Source organism: Falco naumanni, chromosome 11, assembly GCF_017639655.2.
Source record: "Falco naumanni isolate bFalNau1 chromosome 11, bFalNau1.pat, whole genome shotgun sequence".
NCBI lineage: Eukaryota > Metazoa > Chordata > Aves > Falconiformes > Falconidae > Falco > Falco naumanni.
In genome coordinates this window covers 28,344,154-28,363,908 of record NC_054064.1, presented here as the reverse complement: position 1 = coordinate 28,363,908, position 19,755 = coordinate 28,344,154, and the positions used below count along the sequence as shown (strand labels likewise).

General features: G+C 43.6%; 1 protein-coding gene across 7 annotated transcripts in view; it reads left to right on the top strand.

The window, feature by feature from the left end:
* The window catches only part of CC2D1B (coiled-coil and C2 domain containing 1B), a 35,241-nt gene extending 16,619 nt beyond the window's left edge, over positions 1 to 18,622 (top strand). For 6 of the 7 annotated variants that reach the window (XM_040611352.1, XM_040611353.1, XM_040611354.1 and 3 more), the window contains 13 exons: positions 747 to 859; positions 1,664 to 1,856; positions 4,113 to 4,285; positions 4,931 to 5,056; positions 5,607 to 5,665; positions 5,925 to 6,041; positions 6,539 to 6,612; positions 7,272 to 7,330; positions 9,170 to 9,221; positions 10,625 to 10,724; positions 14,411 to 14,501; positions 15,054 to 15,184; positions 16,779 to 18,622. In XM_040611352.1, coding sequence (XP_040467286.1) covers positions 747 to 859; positions 1,664 to 1,856; positions 4,113 to 4,285; positions 4,931 to 5,056; positions 5,607 to 5,665; positions 5,925 to 6,041; positions 6,539 to 6,612; positions 7,272 to 7,330; positions 9,170 to 9,221; positions 10,625 to 10,724; positions 14,411 to 14,501; positions 15,054 to 15,173 — 1,277 coding nt within the window. In that variant the 3' untranslated portion in view covers positions 15,174 to 15,184; positions 16,779 to 18,622. Of the gene's footprint in view, positions 1 to 746; positions 860 to 1,663; positions 1,857 to 4,112; positions 4,286 to 4,930; positions 5,057 to 5,606; positions 5,666 to 5,924; positions 6,042 to 6,538; positions 6,613 to 7,271; positions 7,331 to 9,169; positions 9,222 to 10,624; positions 10,725 to 14,410; positions 14,502 to 15,053; positions 15,185 to 16,778 lie in introns of those variants that run through there. The other variant, XR_005830258.1, reaches the window with a different exon arrangement.
* Positions 18,623 to 19,755: the final 1,133 nt, after the last annotated feature.

Here is a 19,755-nt window from a genome sequence, read left to right as displayed (position 1 = left end):
AGATAAAACTTTTTTACAGCCGTTTTATAGTAATGGCTCTGGGTCTCTTGTTTGAAGCTGATGCTGAACGGGTGGTGTGGAAGTGAGAGTTTATTTTCCATTGTCAAGCCTTCCTCATATCCTTAAAAGGATAATAAAATCATGAAAAGTATTGTTCTTCATGTACTTCACATTTAACTACTCTGATTTTGCCTTACTTTCCAACCTCTGCATTGCAGTAGACTTTCAGCAGAGGCTTGGTGTGTTATCCAGATGTCAGCGATATATTGTTTATTACTTTATGGGGTAACACTGATTTTGTGCTGGACTGTGTGCCAGCTAAGGTGAGAAAGCAGTGAGGGGAGAAAAAAGAGCCAGCAGCTTTTTGTGCAGTCCACTGTCCTCTTGTGCAAAGGAGAGAGACTAAATTCTTTGCTGGTTCTGGGGGCATCTCTGTTACCAAGGTCTGGAGATCGTGAGGTTCCTTGGCTGGTTAACAGTTGCTGAACTTAGAAAACTATGTTCTGTTATTGCATCGTTTTAGCATCATCCCTTTAAGCCTGGATATCTGTGAGAGATCTGATCTTAAGCCCACCACTCAGGCTTCATCTAGCAAGGCTTTGTGGCCTTGGCCTCAGTCTTGTTATGCTGAATTCTGAAATAAATAATAATTAATTGGATAGAAATAGCTTTACAGACAAGAAGAAATACGGAAGACAGTACATAGGTCTTAAGCAGCTCTGCTTCTGCATTCCTTTCCTTTGCAGGATTTCCCCCTCTTCCTGGCATTGCAGCAACGGACGGTGACACCACTATAGCTGCTGTTCTGGAAAGTGCGAGCAAGCTGGCAAGCATGGAGGAGAATGATGAAGAGGAGGAGGTTAGTATTTCTTAGTAGGATGTGTAAAAGTGTAAATGCTGTCTCTTGTAGTGTGCAGAGTTGAGTCCATTGGATTTCCAGTCAAGCAAGGGTACTGAGACGAAATACATTTCCGAGATGCCTGAAGAGTACAGGATCTCGGTAGTAGTTTCAGTTTGCATTATAGTGTAGGGGAGAGGGAGAGAGGTGATATGTTATTACAGACAGTACCTACAGAGTCTATGAGTCCTCAGTTCAGCTCTTTTCTTAACTTGCTTTGAAAATAAAACCCACATACAAACACTTCAGATGCTGGCCACCCCTTTACATTGTTCTAAACTATTTAAATCTGTATTTTTGTCCTGCATCCCAGTAGCTCCTGTGTTTGTGCTTTCCTAGGATGTTCAACACTTACTGCTTTTTGTCAGGCGGTACCAGCCTTAAGACTTCGGTTTGATTTCTTTCTTAGTTGCTGATAGTTTGTGCTTTCAAATGGAGTAGATGCTTTTTAATGGAGAGAATTCCTGGGTGATGTTTTTTGTGCCTGCATCTGTGGGTTTTTTTAAACCACTGCCTTGTTGAAAATTCCTTTTGTCCCCTCTGTAGTGGAGGTTTGACATTTGCATAGCTCAACTACCTACTGGCATGGCATGGCTCATAAACCTCCAGAAGTTAAAATTTGCTGTCTGGAATGTTACGTTCCCCCTCAGAAGTGATACCAGAAGGCCGATACAGTGATAACCATGGTTGTTGATGCTTGAGATGCTGTCCTCGACTCTGAAATAGATTTTGTGCATTTAATACGAAATTTTTTTCTTATGCTAGAATGAGCCTCTGACACAGGCCCCAGTTGCCAAGAAGCCTGCTCAGCTGCCTGGAAAGCCGACTCAAGTTGTTAAGCCAATTACAGTGCCGTCTGCTCTAGCTGAGGAGGAGAGCTCGCCTGAGCATGTGAAACGGGCTGCATCACCCTCCACCCTGGGCAAGGCAGAGTCGATGGATCATCTCCCTCCAGCTGGTAAGGTGAAGGGTTCGTCATTCCCAATGATCCATGTGCAGATTGTTTACACTAGTTTATTTTAATATCTTGGTAAAGACTTCATTTCATTATATTTGATATGAGCCTGTAAATATGTGACATATATACTGAGGCTCCTTCAGAGGAAATCTATGTCTGCTGGAGGGCAGATGCAGACCACAGCCATGCAGCTTTATTTCACAGAGGCAGCGTGTGTAATTCTAAAGGTGATTGGGGTTTTAATTAATTTTGATGTAACAAGTGCATTGATTCATAATGTTTAACTCTGCTCACAGTTGAACTCTACGTATACTCTCATTACAGCGGACGGCTTGCCAGTGTGAATTATTCATTGATCTAATGCAGCTTCCTACATCAAACAGTGGTTTCTGCCTAGTGCATCGCATCGTCCAAGGATCTCAAACTTGCATATGGGTTCATCAATCTCTAGCCCTGCTGTTGCTGAGGTCACTGAACTGTTCTCTGTACAAGATTAATTGTACAGATAGTGAGGGACAGCCACTACCCCACGGTGTGATTTGGGCACATACCAGCCATGTTCAGGCTCTCACTGGTTCTGGTGTCGTGCCTTGACTGTAATCCCATCCTCCGTCCGTTCTGCCCTCGGTAGTTCCCTCAGAACAAAGTAGAACTGCCTAGTTGGCTGGTGCAAGTTCTTTTCTAGAGTGCAAAGGCATTTCGTAGTGCCACTGTGATTAGCTCGTAACTCTTCTCTCTAGAAAACTCCATGACTCATTAAGACCACTAAAACATAATAGTTGTCCAGTTTGGTTTTGAAAATCTATGAATCCTCAAGAGTTTTGATGTTTGCAATTTTAGCTGACATATTAATCTCTTGAGTAAGTTGCCCTAGATTTATGCTGTGAAGGAATTGATAATAGCTGGTCTTTGGTGTTACAGTAATCTCTCCTGGGTATTTCAAGTATTTTAAAATAAGACCAATAGGTGCAACAAGAACCTGGACAGATTCATGCTGACATGATTTTCACAACAAAGTATCAGTACTTCACTATTGTAAAGCTGTATTTCACTAGCCAAAGTGCACTCTGTGATCCAAATGTTACCTCCTTCCCCCCAGAATTACGAAGTGTAGCTTACAGCTGCCCATAGCTGATAAATCTTGTCTTTTTGTTCTTGGAGAGTGCAGAGCGTAGGGAGGTCTGGGAGTGGGGTGGAGCAGTTGCACTTAAGGCCTATACCAGGAAAGTCAGGGAGCCAAAATTGGTTGGGTTAATGGCTTTGCTCAGTCCGTTTTGCACAGATTTTCTTTGAAAACACCTGTGTTCTGTGTCTCAGCCTCGCATTGCTCACCGTGGGTTTTGTCTCCGTGGAATCTGGGCTAGCTGCCTTGTCTAATCAGTTTGGTTTTGGCTGATGGGGCAAATTGCCTACAGCAGCAGGACAGCGGGCTATTTTGTGAGGATGGGAATAAACTGGTCATCATCTGACAGCAGTGAACATAGTGTGAGAATCATTGGTATATTTACTTGCTGAGACAGACACCTCTTGCAACTGTTGTTTAGCTTGTGTAATCATGAGTAGAGTGCAGTGGTGAATACACTATGAGTGTCTCTGGAAATGGCTGTAATCAGCTCACGCTGTACCATTTCCTAAGTGAGGTGTAGGAAGAGGCAGGATGCGCTGACCTGGTGCAGTGTAAAGCAGTCTTTTCTGACTTGTATGGTTGTCTTTACTGTTTGTGGGGAAAAAAGAGGATATCCGAGAATTAATAAGAAACTAAGATGGCAAGGAATTACAAATAAGCAGAGGTGATATGTCTGAAGGTGCCTGCACATTGGTTCATCTGTTGGTCTCTTTCTGACAGATCATGGGAGAGGGAATAAATGAGTACAGAAGATGCTCGTAACGTTCGCTGTCTTTTAGAAGTTAACATGTCAAGCTGAAAGTTTGAATTCAGCTTCTGCTTTGGGCAGTCAGTTGTACCAGAGTGTGTCTCCTGCCTGCAAATAAGGGGCTGTAATTACTACTGTGGTGCTTGTGAAGAGCTATGAGGTTTTTTGGTGAAAGGTGCCATGATAGAAGGAAGTTTGTTTCTTTTTCTGATACTTGAAATTGAAACTGGCCAAGAAACAATTCAGTGCAGTCAGGAGATGTCCTTATTTGATATCTGTTCTTCTGCTGACCTTTTTCTGGCTATAAACTGAACATGATAAATCTGTTTCAGGGACATGGCAGTGTCAGTTGAGTGAGAGTTGTTATACAACTGTTTTTCAGCTAGGGAACAGCTGGAATTTCTGGAGAACAGAAAGAAGCAATACATGAAGGCAGCTCTCAAAGCAAAGAAGGAAAATAACCTTGAGCAGGCGAAGACATATCTCAGAACAGCTAAGAGCTTTGACCTAAAGATTGAGCAAGCAAGGTGTGGTAAACCCGTTGATATTTCCAAGGTTAGTAGGACTGTTGGTATTCTGCTTAGTTTCATATTCTTGACATCCAAGTGCTTACTTCAAACAGTGAATGATTTAATAAATATTTCTTGCCACAAATTAAGTTAGTTTGCTCAAGTGATGAATCTGGATACTGAGCCCTGAACTGCCCCTATATTTTTGTTTTAGTTTTTGTTTCATTCTGTTTCCTCTGCTGCTCCTCAGGCTTACCAGATCTTGATAAAAATTTAGTCTCCATGAACCATTTTCTCCTTGGTTTACAATGGCATGCCTAAACCACGCAGCCTGGAAGTGTTCCCTGGCCTTAGGGTGTGAATGAACTTTAGCTGTGTCCTAACTCCATTTTGGGATGAGGATCAGGTGCATGTTACACAGCGATGCCCTGGTTTCACTTAGTATTTGGGTAGATGGGGAAACAAAAACGTTATAGCTCTCCTGACCTGAATAATCAGGGAACTAGGCCTGTAAGACATGCTGCAGGGTTTTATGACTTCAGCAGTTTTCGGGTAGAGGTTGGGTTGGAATTGCCTTGAGAAGAAAAACAACCCATCTCCCTTCACTGACCTTTCCATACATTCTGACTACTTTTTGTCTACTTCATTTTTTCTTATAAGGGCTCTGAAACGTGGTGTTCTTGTGTTGCAGCTGCCATCACCTCCTACAGATGATGAGGGTGATTTTATCTTCATACACCATGAAGATGTCAGACTGTCTCAGAAAGCAGATGAAGTATATGCACAGCTCATAAAATTGCTGAAGGACCAACATGAGGTGACCATTCTATCTTTTTTTAGAAATGTTTTGTGGGCTTTTTTTTTTACATTTTTTTTACATTTATCTGGGTTTAATTAATATTATAATCCCATTATTGTTTCTGTGGAGTCTTTGTTTTCAGTTTAAAATATTTTCGATGTTGTGTGTTCTAGAGTGGAAAATTTTAAGACTTGGATTCTCTACTAGTTGAAGTCAGAGGGTGTGCTTGGAGGCTTGGGACTCAAATTATTACTATTAAATATGAGCACTCAAGCTTAAGATAGTACCTGAATGATTAAGACTAGCCCTTGGGTGAACCTCATATCTAAAAATTAAGTGATTAAAAAGCAATAGGGCAGAACAGCTCAAACAAATGCTGTGCCTCAGCTTTGGGCTGTAAGGACTGGGGGTGGAGGCAGGGGGTGGATGTTTTCGGGTGACTTGGGAAAACTCTTGGCTTTTCTTCAGTTAGGTTTTCATCAACCTCAAAACTCTCTGCCAGTCATGAATCTGTGTGTAAGGATCACCGAGTGCATCTGTATTTGTTTGGTTTTGTTTCTGTTGACAGAGGTGTTTACAGTATTCCAAGCAATTCATGCATCTGGGAAACGTAGCAGAAACTACTCGGTAAGGCTGGCTGTTAATCACTCCACAATGTGGTTATTTCAGGTTTGGGTCCATCTGAGGCCCCTAAAAATGATGGGGTTTCAGGTTGGTAAGCTTCTTAGTGTGGGGAAGTGTCAGTAACTGCGAAGCCTGCATCTCCAGATTGCTCTCAGATTGCTGGGCTGAGGCTTACTCTGCGGCCTGTGTCTGGCAGAATGCTCTGTTTGATGTTCTTGTGTGTGCGCTTAGCATTTCTATTGATTGTTTGCCTTTTCTATAGGTTTGAGAAGCTGGCACAAGGCTGCAAAAAAGACATGGACATCCTACAGCTCGCACGAGCACAAGGAATGGATCCTCCAAGCCATCACTTTGAGGAAAGAACCTTTAAAATGATAAGGTGTGGAAAAACGAAGGGATTTCTCAGGCAGGCTGGAAAGAGCTTTCTGGTTTCTAGCCCTTGTTTAGGGAATTGTGGGCTTCAGCAAGCTCGGGTGGCCCCTAGGGTTAGGCGCAGCATTCCTGAAAGGATGCTCTCAACAGCTTAAATACAAAGAAGTTGTTCTCTAACTTCTTGTCTGGGTTCTTCAGATTTCAAAATCTCTCCAGCTTCATCACTTATGTTCTGCTACTTCAGCCAGTGTTCCTTCCTCTGTAATCCTCCCTCAATCCTGTGCCTTTAGGCTTTCTTCGTGGCATTTTTCACTGTACCTCAGAGATGTTTTTATCTCTGTGCTCTTTCGTTGCTCTTTGGTAATTTATGATGATGATGATCTGTGTAGGAGTGCACTGTTGGAAAGGGTCTGACAAATATCGGTGGCATCCTGGTCTGGCAGTGTATCAGGTGGTGGTGGGCTGCTGGGTTGAATGTGGTTTTTTGTCTTTATTTTTTCACAGGATATTTTCTGAGCTCAACAGCACAGAAATGCACCTTCTTATTGTCAGGGGGATAAACCTACCAGCTCCACCAGGTGTGTACTCGAAAGAGCATGTGAACTTTTTCCTCTGAGTAGGTAAGGGAAGTAGAGGGGAATGAGATTTTTCTACCTTGAAGGACCACTTCAGGAGTAAGACTTTTGTAGCCAGCAGTCATTAAAACAAAATAACCAGGTTTCAGGCTCAAGCCTCCCAGAACCTTTAAACATATTTAAAAAAACCCCAGGAAAGTAAAAAGAGAATCTGGGTTCCATCTGGACAGAGGGAAGAACTTCAAATTGTCCTGGGTTTGCTCATAACCGAGCCATAGTTTAAGTTTCAGGTTTGTCTCCTATTTTGTTAAGTGTGCCTGGCTTAATTCTGCACTACCTTAATGTGTATTGACCCTTCGGTAGGCAGGAGTTGCTTCTGCCAGCATTACTGCTTTGAGTCCCTTGTTTCTGGGAGTTTGTAAACCATCTGCACTAGACTGTCTCAGGACTGACAGCAGCATTAAGAAAAGTAGATGTTTTCCTTGAGATGCCAGCTGTCTATGGATTATGGTTTGATGGATGGAGTTTTCAGTTGTCGAGAGACAGCTCATGAGTCCTACTGAAAATCAGTGAGGTGCTCTTGAAAATCCTGCTCAACATTACAGATGGAATTAAAATATCTGTATTGACTGTTTGGATTGGCTGGTTGTTGTCTTATTCAGGTGTGTCACCAAGAGATTTGGATGCATTTGTGAAGTTTGAATTTCAGTACCCAAGTGCGGTGAGTGTGTATGATTGCTCTTCTGTTCCTCGGTCTGTGATCCCTGCCACTGTATTAGCCTGTGAGGGCTTCAAGGAGGGAGCGCAGGTTTTCTTCTAGAAGGGGAAAGCGCTTCCAGGCATACTGCCGGAGTTTATTTTTGAAACAGAAACTTTTCCTGCGAACTAGAACTGCTGAATTGGGTTTCTGCACATTTGAGTTTTGCTGCACCTTTCTCTTGATGTTCTCCACACCTTGCACTTAGTGGGGTGGTGGCTGCTTCAGGCTTGCATGTTCTCTGGCTGGCTGACCACCAGCTTACTGCTAAACAGCGCCCACAGGGCTAGGCTGTGCCCACCCTTCCTCCCTGCAGGCACCATGCAGACCGTTTCCAGTGATTGCAAAATCGGTAGAAGTTTATTTCTTTCAAGGGTGCAAACGCACCGGTACCTTCCACCATACACAAGGGCCTGCACAGTTGTCGTTAGGGGAGAGGGGCCACCTTAGATGTGACCTCCCTCTTAAGTCCCATTGCTTTAAGGAAACAAGCTTTTAAAGGGATTGCTTTTGGACATCTCTTTTAATTACAGAAATGGATTGAAAAGGTTAATCTTTGTCATCGAACAAATGCACGTGACTCCTAGTGATTTAATTCACAAACCATATGTGTGTGTATCTGGAGAAAGGACTTGGGCCATACAAGTTTCTTGACCTTACTAATTAATACTTATGTGTATGTGCATGTATAGATGGGCATATACACATGTATGTATATTAAAAATATGTGTTTATATATATATAATCTATCTTTGAAACTCCCCAGCATCATCTTGTTCCCCTCACCTTTAAAAGCAGTCTCTGCTCTAAAAAATACTGGGACCAGTGAGCTGGAAGGGCTTCTGAGGAGGGCTGCCTGGTCTTGCTGTCAGTAGGGGTGCTGGGGCTTCTGCTGCTTTCTCTGTAGAGCAAGACCAACCTTTGCCCTTACAGGACTAATCCTTAGCCCTGTGAGAGTGCAGAGGCCAGATTTTTACCACCCAATACATTTTGCAGCAATACTACTAAAATAATTTCAGTTACCTGTGGGAAATCAGTGATGGTCAGATCAGGTTTGTGTTTAGGTTTGAGTTACATGAGGCCTTAATGGAGGAGTCCCCCCAGTTACGGTGGCTGGATGAATAATTTGCTGGGGAATAAGAATCAACATGGGTTGCTTTCAATCTATTTTTCTTTGTTTAAAAAAAGCCAGATCTCAACTGCTTCGCCAACAGTCAAATCCACCACCTTTCTCCTTCATAGCTGAAATCGGTTTTGCGAAGTAGCTGCAATAATTAGGTCACGTTGTCCTTGTTCAGTCCCCAGAGATTGAGTTTGTACTCCGCTTTAGGTTAAAAGTTAATTCATTTTGGTGGCAGATTGATTGTCAGGCAAAATAATAGTAGGGCAATTCCCTGAATGATTTGTGATGAATTCCTTGTGTAGCTTATTATTCCAACTAATGCAGAAGGAACGGGATTGCTGTGTCCTGGAACGTGCGCAGTTTATCGTGTAGTTAACAGCCGCAGTCAGTAACTTTATGATGATTGGATTGAATTGAGTGTGACCATGTAGTTTATCTGTGGCTCTTACATTTAATGTAATGGTTTGGCTTATTCTTTATCTAGTATTATACTTATTACCACAATGACATCCAAATAGTTTAGTTCTGAATGTACCATGACTCTTATCAGTCAGATAACCCCCACAAAACCTCATGTTTCTTGTACAGGTATAAAAAAAAGTTGGTAATGAAAATGGTTACTACGCTGTATTTTGAAACAATATCTGATGGTTTTATGTAATATGTGTCTCTTTTAATAGGAGCAACCTCAAAAGAGTAAAACACCTGTAATTAACAATAACAATTCTCCAGGTTAGTACTTGTTCTGGGGCAGAGGGAAAAACATTGCACCTTTAGGAATCACTGGAGAGTACAGCCTAGTGTCGTACTGCGAATCGGGCCAGAGGGCCTGCCACCGCCTTTTTCTGCTTTCCTACGAAAGGGCTTGTTGTAAGTTGAAGCCCAGCTGCACTGGCAATTTCTGCACCCTCATCCTGATATTGGTGGTAGTCATTGTGTAATAAGTTATGAAATCATGGAGTTACCAGTCATGCTACAGCTGTTGCTGTCAACCCTGCAGGGAGGTGGGCCAGATAAATAAATTTTCTTTATTAAATAAGTTAAATTATTAATTTTAGTATCTCCATGGATCAGATCTTTTTCAGTCAGATTGTGTCCCGTGAGGCAACAAAAATCATGACAGAATTGCCAAATCAGCTAACGTTCCTAAACCTGACAAAGCATCATTGCAGAAGTAAATTTGTTTTTTTAAGACAATGTGTCTCAAAACCAACTAAAATACTATTTGTACCTTTTGAAAAATACCCCCTTTGTACCTAGCCATTGAATACTGCTAGATTCATCATGCATTTTAGAATTAATCGTCTTGCACTCTGAATTTGATTTATTGCTATATTATTTTTTCAATTCTTGCAGTAAGCAGCCATCTAGTTTCAAAACAACTTTGAATTCAGTATCCAAATTACTAGTTGTGAATTTATCTCAGAAGAGATACGTATAGAGATTTGAGTTTATGTATATATATTCTCTTAAGAGTGGAAGTCCTGAAGCTCTGATACTGAGGGCTCTGTTCCAACTCTTCCAATAAATTGATCTGCACTTGCTGAGCAGTCCGTTGCTGTAATGTTTTGGGTTCCCAGGCTGGCAAGCAGAGCTGAGTGTTCCTGGGCAGCACAGCAGATAAGTCTGAACATTAGGGGTACGATGTTGTGAGACCTGATAAAAAGGTATCCTGTGGCATAGTTCTTGTCACACTTACTAATTAAACTGGTGTTAAAACTATTAATTACATTATCAAAACACCCCTTCCCAGCCATTCCCACCTTCCTATGCTTTTTCCTTACTATTTTTACCTTTTTCTTAGCACAGACGCTCTTGTTTAATTCCTGAAAGACATAGATTCTCCCGTTTTGGCTCTCCAGTAACTTGCTGTCACCTCCTCACAATGACTTAGGGGTTTGGCAGTTTGGTTTCTGTGCCTGTAAAGTGAGGATGGCCGATGAACTGCTGCACAGGGACACGACCTTGTTAATGACTGAAATAACCTGAGGAAGAGGTTCGGATGTGTGTGAAGTGTCTTTCACAAAGGGGCCAATAAAGGGGAGATAAACAGAGGTCTCGGTACGTGCGTGTAACAGAGCTTGTGTAAGTTTTGACTCACAGCTTGCTTTCATTTTTCTGTGTCTTAACTGTAGAATATAACCAGTTGTTTAAGTTGAACATCAACCGAAATCACAGAGGTTTCCGACGAGCCATTCGGTCCAAAGGAATTAAATTTGAAGTATTTCATAAAGGGTAAGTCCACAGTTTGTTCTCTCCTCATTGCTTCTCTGGTAAAAGTTGAAAAGGATGTTGTAGCCGAAATTTGTGAAGCATGATCCTTAGGTTAGATTTAGATTAGATATGAGGAAGAAATTCTTTACTGTGAGGACAGTGAGCCACTGGCACAGGCTGCCCAGAGCAGCTGTGGATGCCCCGTCCCTGGCAGTGTTCAAGGCCAGGCTGGACGGGGCTTGGAGCAACCTGGTCTGGGGGAAGGTGTCCCTGCCCATGGCAGGGGGGCTGCAACTAGGTGATCTTTAAGGTTCCTGCCAACCCAAACCATTCTATGATTCACTGTGAGAATCTTACAAGATTTACCAAACACTGCTAGCAAACTGTTAAGACTGTCTTGGGAGAGAGAGAGACTCCCCTCATCTCGGAGATCAAGATGATGAGATGGATGTTAACCATGGGTGACGTTCAGGGAAATGGCCCTACACCTAGGCTCGTTACTGATTTGTTCAAAATCGGAGTGGCCTATATTCACTAATCTCCGAGCTGATTGTGGTCCATGACTTCAATGGGAAGTTAGATAACCTGGTTTTGTCTCGGTGGCTCTTTGTGCTATTCTTTGTTTCTATTACTGGGACATGCAGAAACGATCCATAGGTTCTCTGAGATTGTTTTCAAGTTGTAGATGTTTTAATTTGTGAGCTAAAGTTCTATTGTTTTTACTCCAGATCTTCCACTTGAAGCAAAAGCTCATTTTCTTACTCTTTCTCTGTCAATCCTGACTGCTCCAAGGCTCTGTTGTTCACGATTTTGTTAGAGATTCTGCCTCTTGCCTAGAACTGTGAAGTGTTTACATTTGTTTAGAACACTTGGTTTTCCTTGTCTTTTGCGTACCGTTGCGCATACGGGGCATATCCTGTTCTCTTACCAGCTGGAACAGTACTTGTTTTTAAGGTCTGAGCTTAGGCTTAAGTTCACCCATTGGGAAACACTCCCCAGTGATTCATGAGTTGTATGCCAGCTGCAGATTGTCCTTTGAAGCCTTTTCAAAGATTAGCAAAAAAAAAAATCTGTGCAGGTTGGTTGCCTCTTCTTATGGTTTGGAGGTTTTTTTGTTGTTGTTCTTAGAGCAGGAATCTGACAAGTTAAATAGATGCTCGTTTCTGGACTGGGGCAGAGGGTGGCAGTCTCCCCTGGGTAAATAGCCACGGGGAAGGAGAAAAAGAAGAAATGCCCACAGATCACCTTCCCCTTCTTCTCGGGAGAAAGGAGAAGATTTAAGTGATGCAGGCTCTTTTCTAAGGACTGTTTGCTCCCCTTCTTTCATTAAGACTATAAACGAATAATACTTTCAGAAGTGCTTGTAGCTGTTGTGGTTTTGGGGTCTCTGATAGCTCTTTGACCATCTCCCAAGAAGTACTTTCTCTCAGTGAGCAAAGGAGACTTGTTTCAGGTCACATATATTAAATTTCAGTGTAAAAACCCAGCAATGCATTTTTCCGAAGGAAGAGTCTCCTTAAACCTCTCCTAAAAGCTTCTGAAGATAAAAGGAGGTTTCCCCAGAGCTGTTTCTGAAGCCATGGCCTAGGGCAAGTTCACATTCTTCACTGCAAACCCCCTAGAACTGATCAGGGATGAATCAGTCTTTATTGTTTCTGGAGTTACGAAATGAAGAAGTGCTTTAAAAAATTCAGCTAGAAGAATTGCCAATTCTCTTTTTAAGCTCATGAACGTGTCGGACACACTGCAGTACAATTATGTAATCCTTCTTCGTTTTAAGGTGCTTGTGAAGTAAGGGAAGTATTCTAGCATGTGAGCTAAGAAATTCTGCAGTTTTCTAAGTGATTTTGAGAGTCTGCTGTAGTCTCATCGATGAAGAATACCAAGTCTCATCTTTGGAAGGCTTTCTGCCAACAACATCGATGGGCACCATGTTGGGGGGCAGCGCTATCCACCCGTGAGGTGATACTGTCATTCTTTACTGCAGCGATTTGTGTTGAGATGGGCAAACTGACTGATAAGAAGGAATCTGAACAGCTGCGCTGGAGTCTGTCAAGTCCTTCAGCAACAGGTTTTTGGAGGAGATGTGCTTCCTAGCAGTGACTCGCTGCACGTTCCGGTGCATTCAGAAGTAGTGCTCTTGCACTCTTCATCCCATCTAGAACTGTCTGAGCTCCCTGCCGTGAGCCTGCTGCAGCCTGGGCAAAAGGACCGTTGTCCTCCTAACCTATAGACGCTTGGGTGCATATATGATCCATAGCATTCCTGGCACCGTGCCTGAACACGCAAGCCAGAAATGAGGTTAGAGTCTGGGTGACAGGTTCCTTATACTACAGCGGATACGAGCTATTTGGAGAATAGAATTGCTTCATATGAACGAAGCAGTCATGGCGGTGGTGGGTGTGAGAAACAACCTTACTCCTTTTCCAGTCAGAGATTTGAGACAGCTGTGTTTGCAGATGTTCACTCGGAGGCTGTAGGCACCGATGGCAGCATCGGGTCTGTGTGCATGGATATATCGGTTACCGTGGCCACAGGCGGCCTCATCGTGAGGCTCCATATAGCTTCACAGTTATATGGAACTTCACAGTTTTCATTGCATGTGTCCAGTCTTGTTTGGTAATACCTTAATATCCCTTACTGATGATAAGAAGGGTGGATGGTTTGGGGGTGGGTTGGGGTTTTTTTGTATGTTCGTTGGTTTGCTTGCTTGTTTTTCTCCTAAATAGAATGGCATGAAAAAGGAAGCTTCTGAACTCCCGGCAGGCTTCCTGTCTAGAACATGACAGGCACAGCTCGTTGGCCCTCCTACCTCCAGATTTTGTAGATTTTACTTGTTTATCAACCTTTTTGGAGACTGATTCAGGGAAATGCTTGGATGCAGGCAGAGAAATCCAGTGCTTTGAGCTGAACACTTCCATGGAATTAGTATGTTTCGGTCTTAGCTGTTGCCTTTTGAAGGAGTTTGGATGAGGATTGCACCGCCTGTCTCTATTAAGGCAAAGGTGGATGCCTTGCTGATAAAACTGTTAAACAGAAGTAACTGTAGCAGAGAAAAGCTGTTTTACTTGCAGGATAAAAATGCTCTGTGTTTGATTTCAGCAGACTAGAAATTCTAAAATGATTGTTCTTGACTGTTAAAACTACCAGTATGAAGGTGAATCAAAACAACAGCTGAAACAAACTGTTCTTACTTGTTGAAATTGTTTTGATTTACCAAAATGAGGCAGAATGATTCATGTGACTTTTTCCTAATAAGTAGTTTTCCAAAGCCAGCATGTGCCTGTGAAATGTTTGTTTTTATGAGAGATGCGATTTCCTTAGGAAGTTTTCCAGCCTGCTGCGGAAGACTGCTGCCTGTCCTGGCTGTTAGGCCACTTTTCCTTGTCACCCTTTCCAGGGACAAAAGCTGTTGCCGTTCCAAGTGCTAGTTTAGTGGATTGTTTTTCTTCACTACTGTCCTCATCTTTATATTTGGTTTCAAGAGAATAATTAAAAAACTGGGTACTTCCATATCTTGTCCTTGTGGTCTAGTTGACTAAGGGTTTGCCTCTCGCACCCTGGTTTGGAGGGTTCTAGCAGCATGTCTTGACTCGCCCTCCTGGATGTGGTGATGGTGCAAATAGTGGTGACCTCTTAGCTTGCTTTCTCTTTTAATGTTCTGAAAAACCTTACCCATTCAGTTAAGGAAGATTTCTTTGAAACAGGTCCTTCTTCAGGAGTGACAAGCAAGTGGGGACAGCACACTTGAAACTGGACAAGCTGGAATCAGAATGTGAAGTCAGAGAGATCATCGAGGTATGTTTTCTGGGTGAGGTGTGTTGTAGTTAGTACTAAGCCTTTGACTTGAAAGGGAAAATGAAGACTCACGTTGCATAAATGTGCTTGTATACAGCTGACGGTTTTGTACTGGGCAAGTTTGATAAGGAACGGGCTGTTCTTTGTTTTGTCGTCTCTTGAAGCTTCTCTTAGCTGTGGCCGTTGTGGTACTGGGAACTTCCTGGAGACTGTCTTCTGCAAATTTTCTGTCTCAAGCTAGTTTTCTTTGTCAGAACCAGAAATTCAGGTGATGCTCAAAAATATTTGCGTTGGTAGCTAACAGATCAAAGGTTTAAGTGAAGACTGCCAGAGTGGATAGGGAGGTGCTGTAAGATCCAGTAGGAGATACCTAAGTGGAACCTTTAAAAAAAAAAAGATAATCCCTGGGGCTGCATCGCAGACCTGCTCAGGACATCGCAGCCCTTAGTGTCCTCTGAGCTTCCTGTGGAGTCCATCCGTGTTCCAGACGTTCTACTTTGACATTATCATGTGTATGTGCACTAATTGCTCTTCTTTTTGTGGTTCTTTCAGATTTTTGATGGCAGAAAGCCCACTGGAGGGAAACTGGAGGTAAAAGTGAGACTCAGGGAGCCCCTCAGTGGCCAAGATCTTCAAACAATTACAGAAAACTGGCTGGTCCTTGAACATTAGCTCTATCTGAGGTATGAACGCTGTGTCTAAAGCTGGTCTGGCAGAACTTGACAGGGCTACAGATAAACTCTGCTGGAATGATGTCTTTGGTTGACATTGACCTAATTACACAGCTCTGGCTTTAATATTTGTATTATCTTTGTATTTGTAGTGGCGAGCTGACATACTTTCAGAAATGAGGTTACAGGCTCCGATTAGTTTGTGTACCAAAAATGCTATTTCACAGTCACTTGAAATACGGGGAGAGCTTATAGCATCACCTTCGTTTAGGGTAATATTTAGAAAATGAGATTGATGAATCCTTTCTAGGAGGAAGGGTGCCTTCTGTCCACCCTTATTGTTAGCAAAACCCTTTCAGAGTTAGCGAGGACCCTTCTTCCCCTACCAGAAGCTAGAGAAGGGCATTCGTTTGTCCCAGGAGAATCTGCTTGACTTTATCTGAAAGGGAAGCCATTGGAGGTAGGCTTTCTTCTGGTACTTGAGCAGGGAGAAACTGTACAGCTGAATACAGGCTACCTGGAGAAGTGTGCCAGGTGCCCGCTGTGCTCCCATCGAGTGCGGAAGAGTAGCTGTGTGCTGCCGCAGTGGCTCTGCACTAGAAGGGTGAGGAAGAGGCAGGCTTCCTCTTGTTGCCAGCCGCTACGGAAACTGCTCGGGTTTGGAGCTTGTCTTCCTTTCTTACACTCTGCTTTTTAGGTACCACAAATTCTCCCGTCTTAAAAAAACACCAGCAATCCTGGTGTCTTTTGAAAAGGGGATTTTCTACATAAAATTACTGAAAGATAAGTGCCAGCAGTCGTCTGCCTGGGGCATCTCCAGTCCAGCCTACTTTGATGTGTGTGTGTCATGTTTGAAAGAAATTCAGTTTAGCTGGATGCAGTCACTTTGGTCCTCGCTCCTGCCACAGCGTGCAGGCGGCCTGCGGTCCTGGGACGTTACTGGCCAGGTGTGACCGCCGTGGTCCCTGCTGAGCCGGGGCCTCCTGCAGCGCACGAGCACAGAGAGCCCCCCTCTTGGACCCCGACCTTGCTGTACCAGCACGGACCAGACCTCGCCTTTCCTCATGGCAAACAGATGATGTATAAATACAGACTTTCCAATAGGCCACCCATCTTCCTCTGCTTCAGCTCGGGAGTCTCTGCGCTCCCTCCTCCTAGCACGGCGTTTTGCTTTGCGTTTATAAATGGCGGTTAAGCTAACACCAGCTCCCCAGCAGCAGCACCTGTGTGCCACACCTTCGCTGCCAGATTGCGTGAGGTTTTACAGGCGGAGAGGTCTTGTTTCAATACTTGTGGCACCACAGGGATTGTTTTGTCGAGTGGCTTCTTCCTCACAGCCAGGGAGGTCAGGGAGCTGCCCGTGAGCTTCACACTGGGGCTGTGAGGGGCACGTTTGGTGGCCGTATCTGAGATAACGGCTTGGCCCTAGGCCGTCACTGGACACCCAATTGTTTTCAACCACTAGAGCGTAATAATTTTGCTTCATTGATTTTTCTAATTGACCATCCAGAAAATTCATGTCAGCATTTTACGTACAAAGAGGCCATCTGTGAAGTACTGCATCAACTAATTTTGTTGTTTTTTCTTTGTTTTTTTCCCCCCCCAGATCCATTGGAATGTTAAAAGGTGTGGGGTGAACGTATGTAGGAAGATGCTGCTAGCGGCAAGCACCAAAGATGCTAAACGAATGCACTACTGAACCTAACGTCTATTTTGATCACAGCCATAGTGCTTATTAATAACGTCAAGGCAAATGTAAGGCTCTGGAAATGTGCTGCTGCAGGGGATTGTTACTAGTCTACACAAAATAGTACTGCCTTAATGCGGGACTACCGACATAGCGCCGGGATGAATGTGGCACTAACTATGCATAGTGGTGTGCAAAAAGTTTAGCCCTTTAACAATTCCCTGAGGTACTGCAAAAACTTTTCTGTCAAGTCACAGGTAAGACCTTTACTAGGATTCATTTTTGCAAGTGTACGAGCAGCCACCGTGGTACAGCGAACAGTCGGCTCCTGCTTTTTCTGTTCCCTCTTACCAAGGCCTGTTTGGGGCAGGTTTTTTTGTTTCCTCAAATAGAGGAGAGAGAACTGGTGCCGCAGCCTGGCCCTCCTCTGCGCATGCCATTGCAACATGAAGTTTCAACGGGGTGTTGCCTTTAAGAAGAAAAGAATGCAAAACTTGTTAGCAGCAGGTGCTTACAGATCTACGTTTTTGTTCTGGCTACCAGTTGTCTGCCATGCTTGCTGCACTGCCCGTTCAGTACAGCCCAGGTACTGTGCCTTCATCCTTTTTCTTTTTTCTTTTTTTTAAATTAAAAAAAGGAGGGGAAAAAAGTACACTAGACTGCTGCTTCCCGAAAGTTCCTTGTATTTTTACAAAAATAGGCTTTTACAGTTGTTCCAGGTTATGGGGAAAACGGCCACTCTGTCATGTAGAAAACTGGGTGATGACTATTTTCAGGAACGCTTTTGATCAGCATCATACAAAAAAAAGGTACCAAATATGTTTGTGTTTTCACATCTCTGCGAGCTACCAGCGACGGCTGATCTCACGGGAGGGGACGTGCCGGCGCGGGGGAGTCAGAGCGCACCTGCACCAGCTGTGTAGGGAGGGCAAGTTCAGAGACAGAGTCCAGACAAGAAAGGCAGCGCTGCCTCTGTCTTCCTGAGCAGATGAAGACAATACAGTGTTTAGTTTTTAATTTCAATAAATTTAATATACAAAACTACATGTCGAAAATAAAAATATAATATGCAGTTTTTTGCAGTGTTAACTGAATTTTAAAAGTACAATTTTTTTTCTAAAACAAGTACTCATTTCTTAACAACATGGTAATTAAGGTCATTTAAAAGGCTATGGTTGAAGCAAACATGTCAGTCACCAGTTGATAGTGTTTTGCACAAACATAATCCAAACCTAAAAGACTTTTGGGGCAAAGGAAGAGAAGATAAAGATTTTTCACCTCTTTTTACTGCATTATTAAGCATAACAATGCAACTAAAGTAACTGGAAAGCCACTGCTGTGGCCAAGCTGGAGTGCAGGCGCTAGAAGGAAGATTATTAGTTTATGGAACACTCTTCCAGATACCCAATCTTGCCTACACCACGTAGTGCCGTGCTGTGACCCAACGTGTGCGAAAGCAGCGTGCAGAGGGGAATCTGACAGTAGCCTTCGTCCTGCTCCGCTGCGCCCCTACGTAGGAAGGCTAGTGCGTGTGCAACAGCTGCAGGGTTGCCCAGCACGAAACATTAAGCCAGCCCCCGTTCCCAAAGGCCAGAGGTAAGGTTTCACTTTGCTGTGACACTTACCGGTGAAGCGCAGGGGTGTGCTACCTCGCGCCGGCCAGCTTGTGCTGCCGGGTTGGACCCCAGTGCTCAGGCCTGCCTTCTGCAAGGGTGGGCTTGGGTGGGGACAGCTGTAATTTGCCATTTGGGATGCTTTTTTTTTTTTGAAAAAAAAAGCACTAGCCATTTATTCACAAGTGCACTCTGTACATATACTGTGCTGTCTTTCCATAAGATACTTTGCTACGCGGACAGTTACCTTTTCCTTTGCCCAGCTAATGCTGTATATTTATTTAAAAAATATAGCATCAGGCTCAGAGGAGCTGTGCACTTCCCTTTGTATCTGAGAGGATGCCCGCGTTATGGCAAAGCCAAAATAATTCCCGCTGCATCCACCAGAACTGACTGCACGTAGGGACGATGCAACACCTGAGACACTGTGTTCACTTCCAATTAGTACCTCTCTTCCCAGGTTAATTTTCTGCGTAGACAGGAGGAGAAACCCTTGCCCCTCTTCCTGCGAGGGACTCGAACGAGCTGCTTTGCGCGGCCACGGCTAAACAAACCAAACTCCCTCTCCTGCTTTCAGCTCTTCCCACTGGTTAGCAGCTTTCCACGGAGACAATAAGAATGTGGAACCACATTTCCTCTGGCCGAGTCTCACTTCCAGCTTCTCAGCGGCGCGGCAGCCATGAGCAGCTGCTTTCCTTACTAAAGCCCTCTCAGGTGAGACCAAGAGCACGGGGCCGGGTGCAAGTGTTCAGAGCTGACCAGAAAGCCTTTTTCAGCAGAACATGCAAAAAGAGCCACTCTATACTGTTACCACAGGTAAGCTTTTACATGGTGCTGCTAATATGAAGTGCAAGCTGTCTTGTATTACGTGACACGAGCGGTACACTACAGCGTACAGCAAGGAGGAGACTTAAAGCTGCCCCGGGTGTTACTTGTCTTTAAAAAGCAGGACCTACTGGGGAGGAGGAATGAGATATAACTGCACTTTAGGGCTAATATTTCTTCTGCTTCAGACAGATTTGTAAACAAAGTACAGAATAGCAGAGTTGTTCTAGATTATAGAAATCTGCCGAGGTGATGGGTTTTTATAGTAAATACAGGAAAAAAGTAAACTCTAGCCTATTACACACACAAAACTGCAGTTTACATAATACCGCTTGCAGAGCTGCCTGCCCTTCCGCTCATTCGGACGCATATACAAATGTAGGTTATGGCTAGGTAATCTTTCCATCTCTCTCAAGGGCTACACTCCAAACATATTTCAGCCAATAATCTGGTTAAAA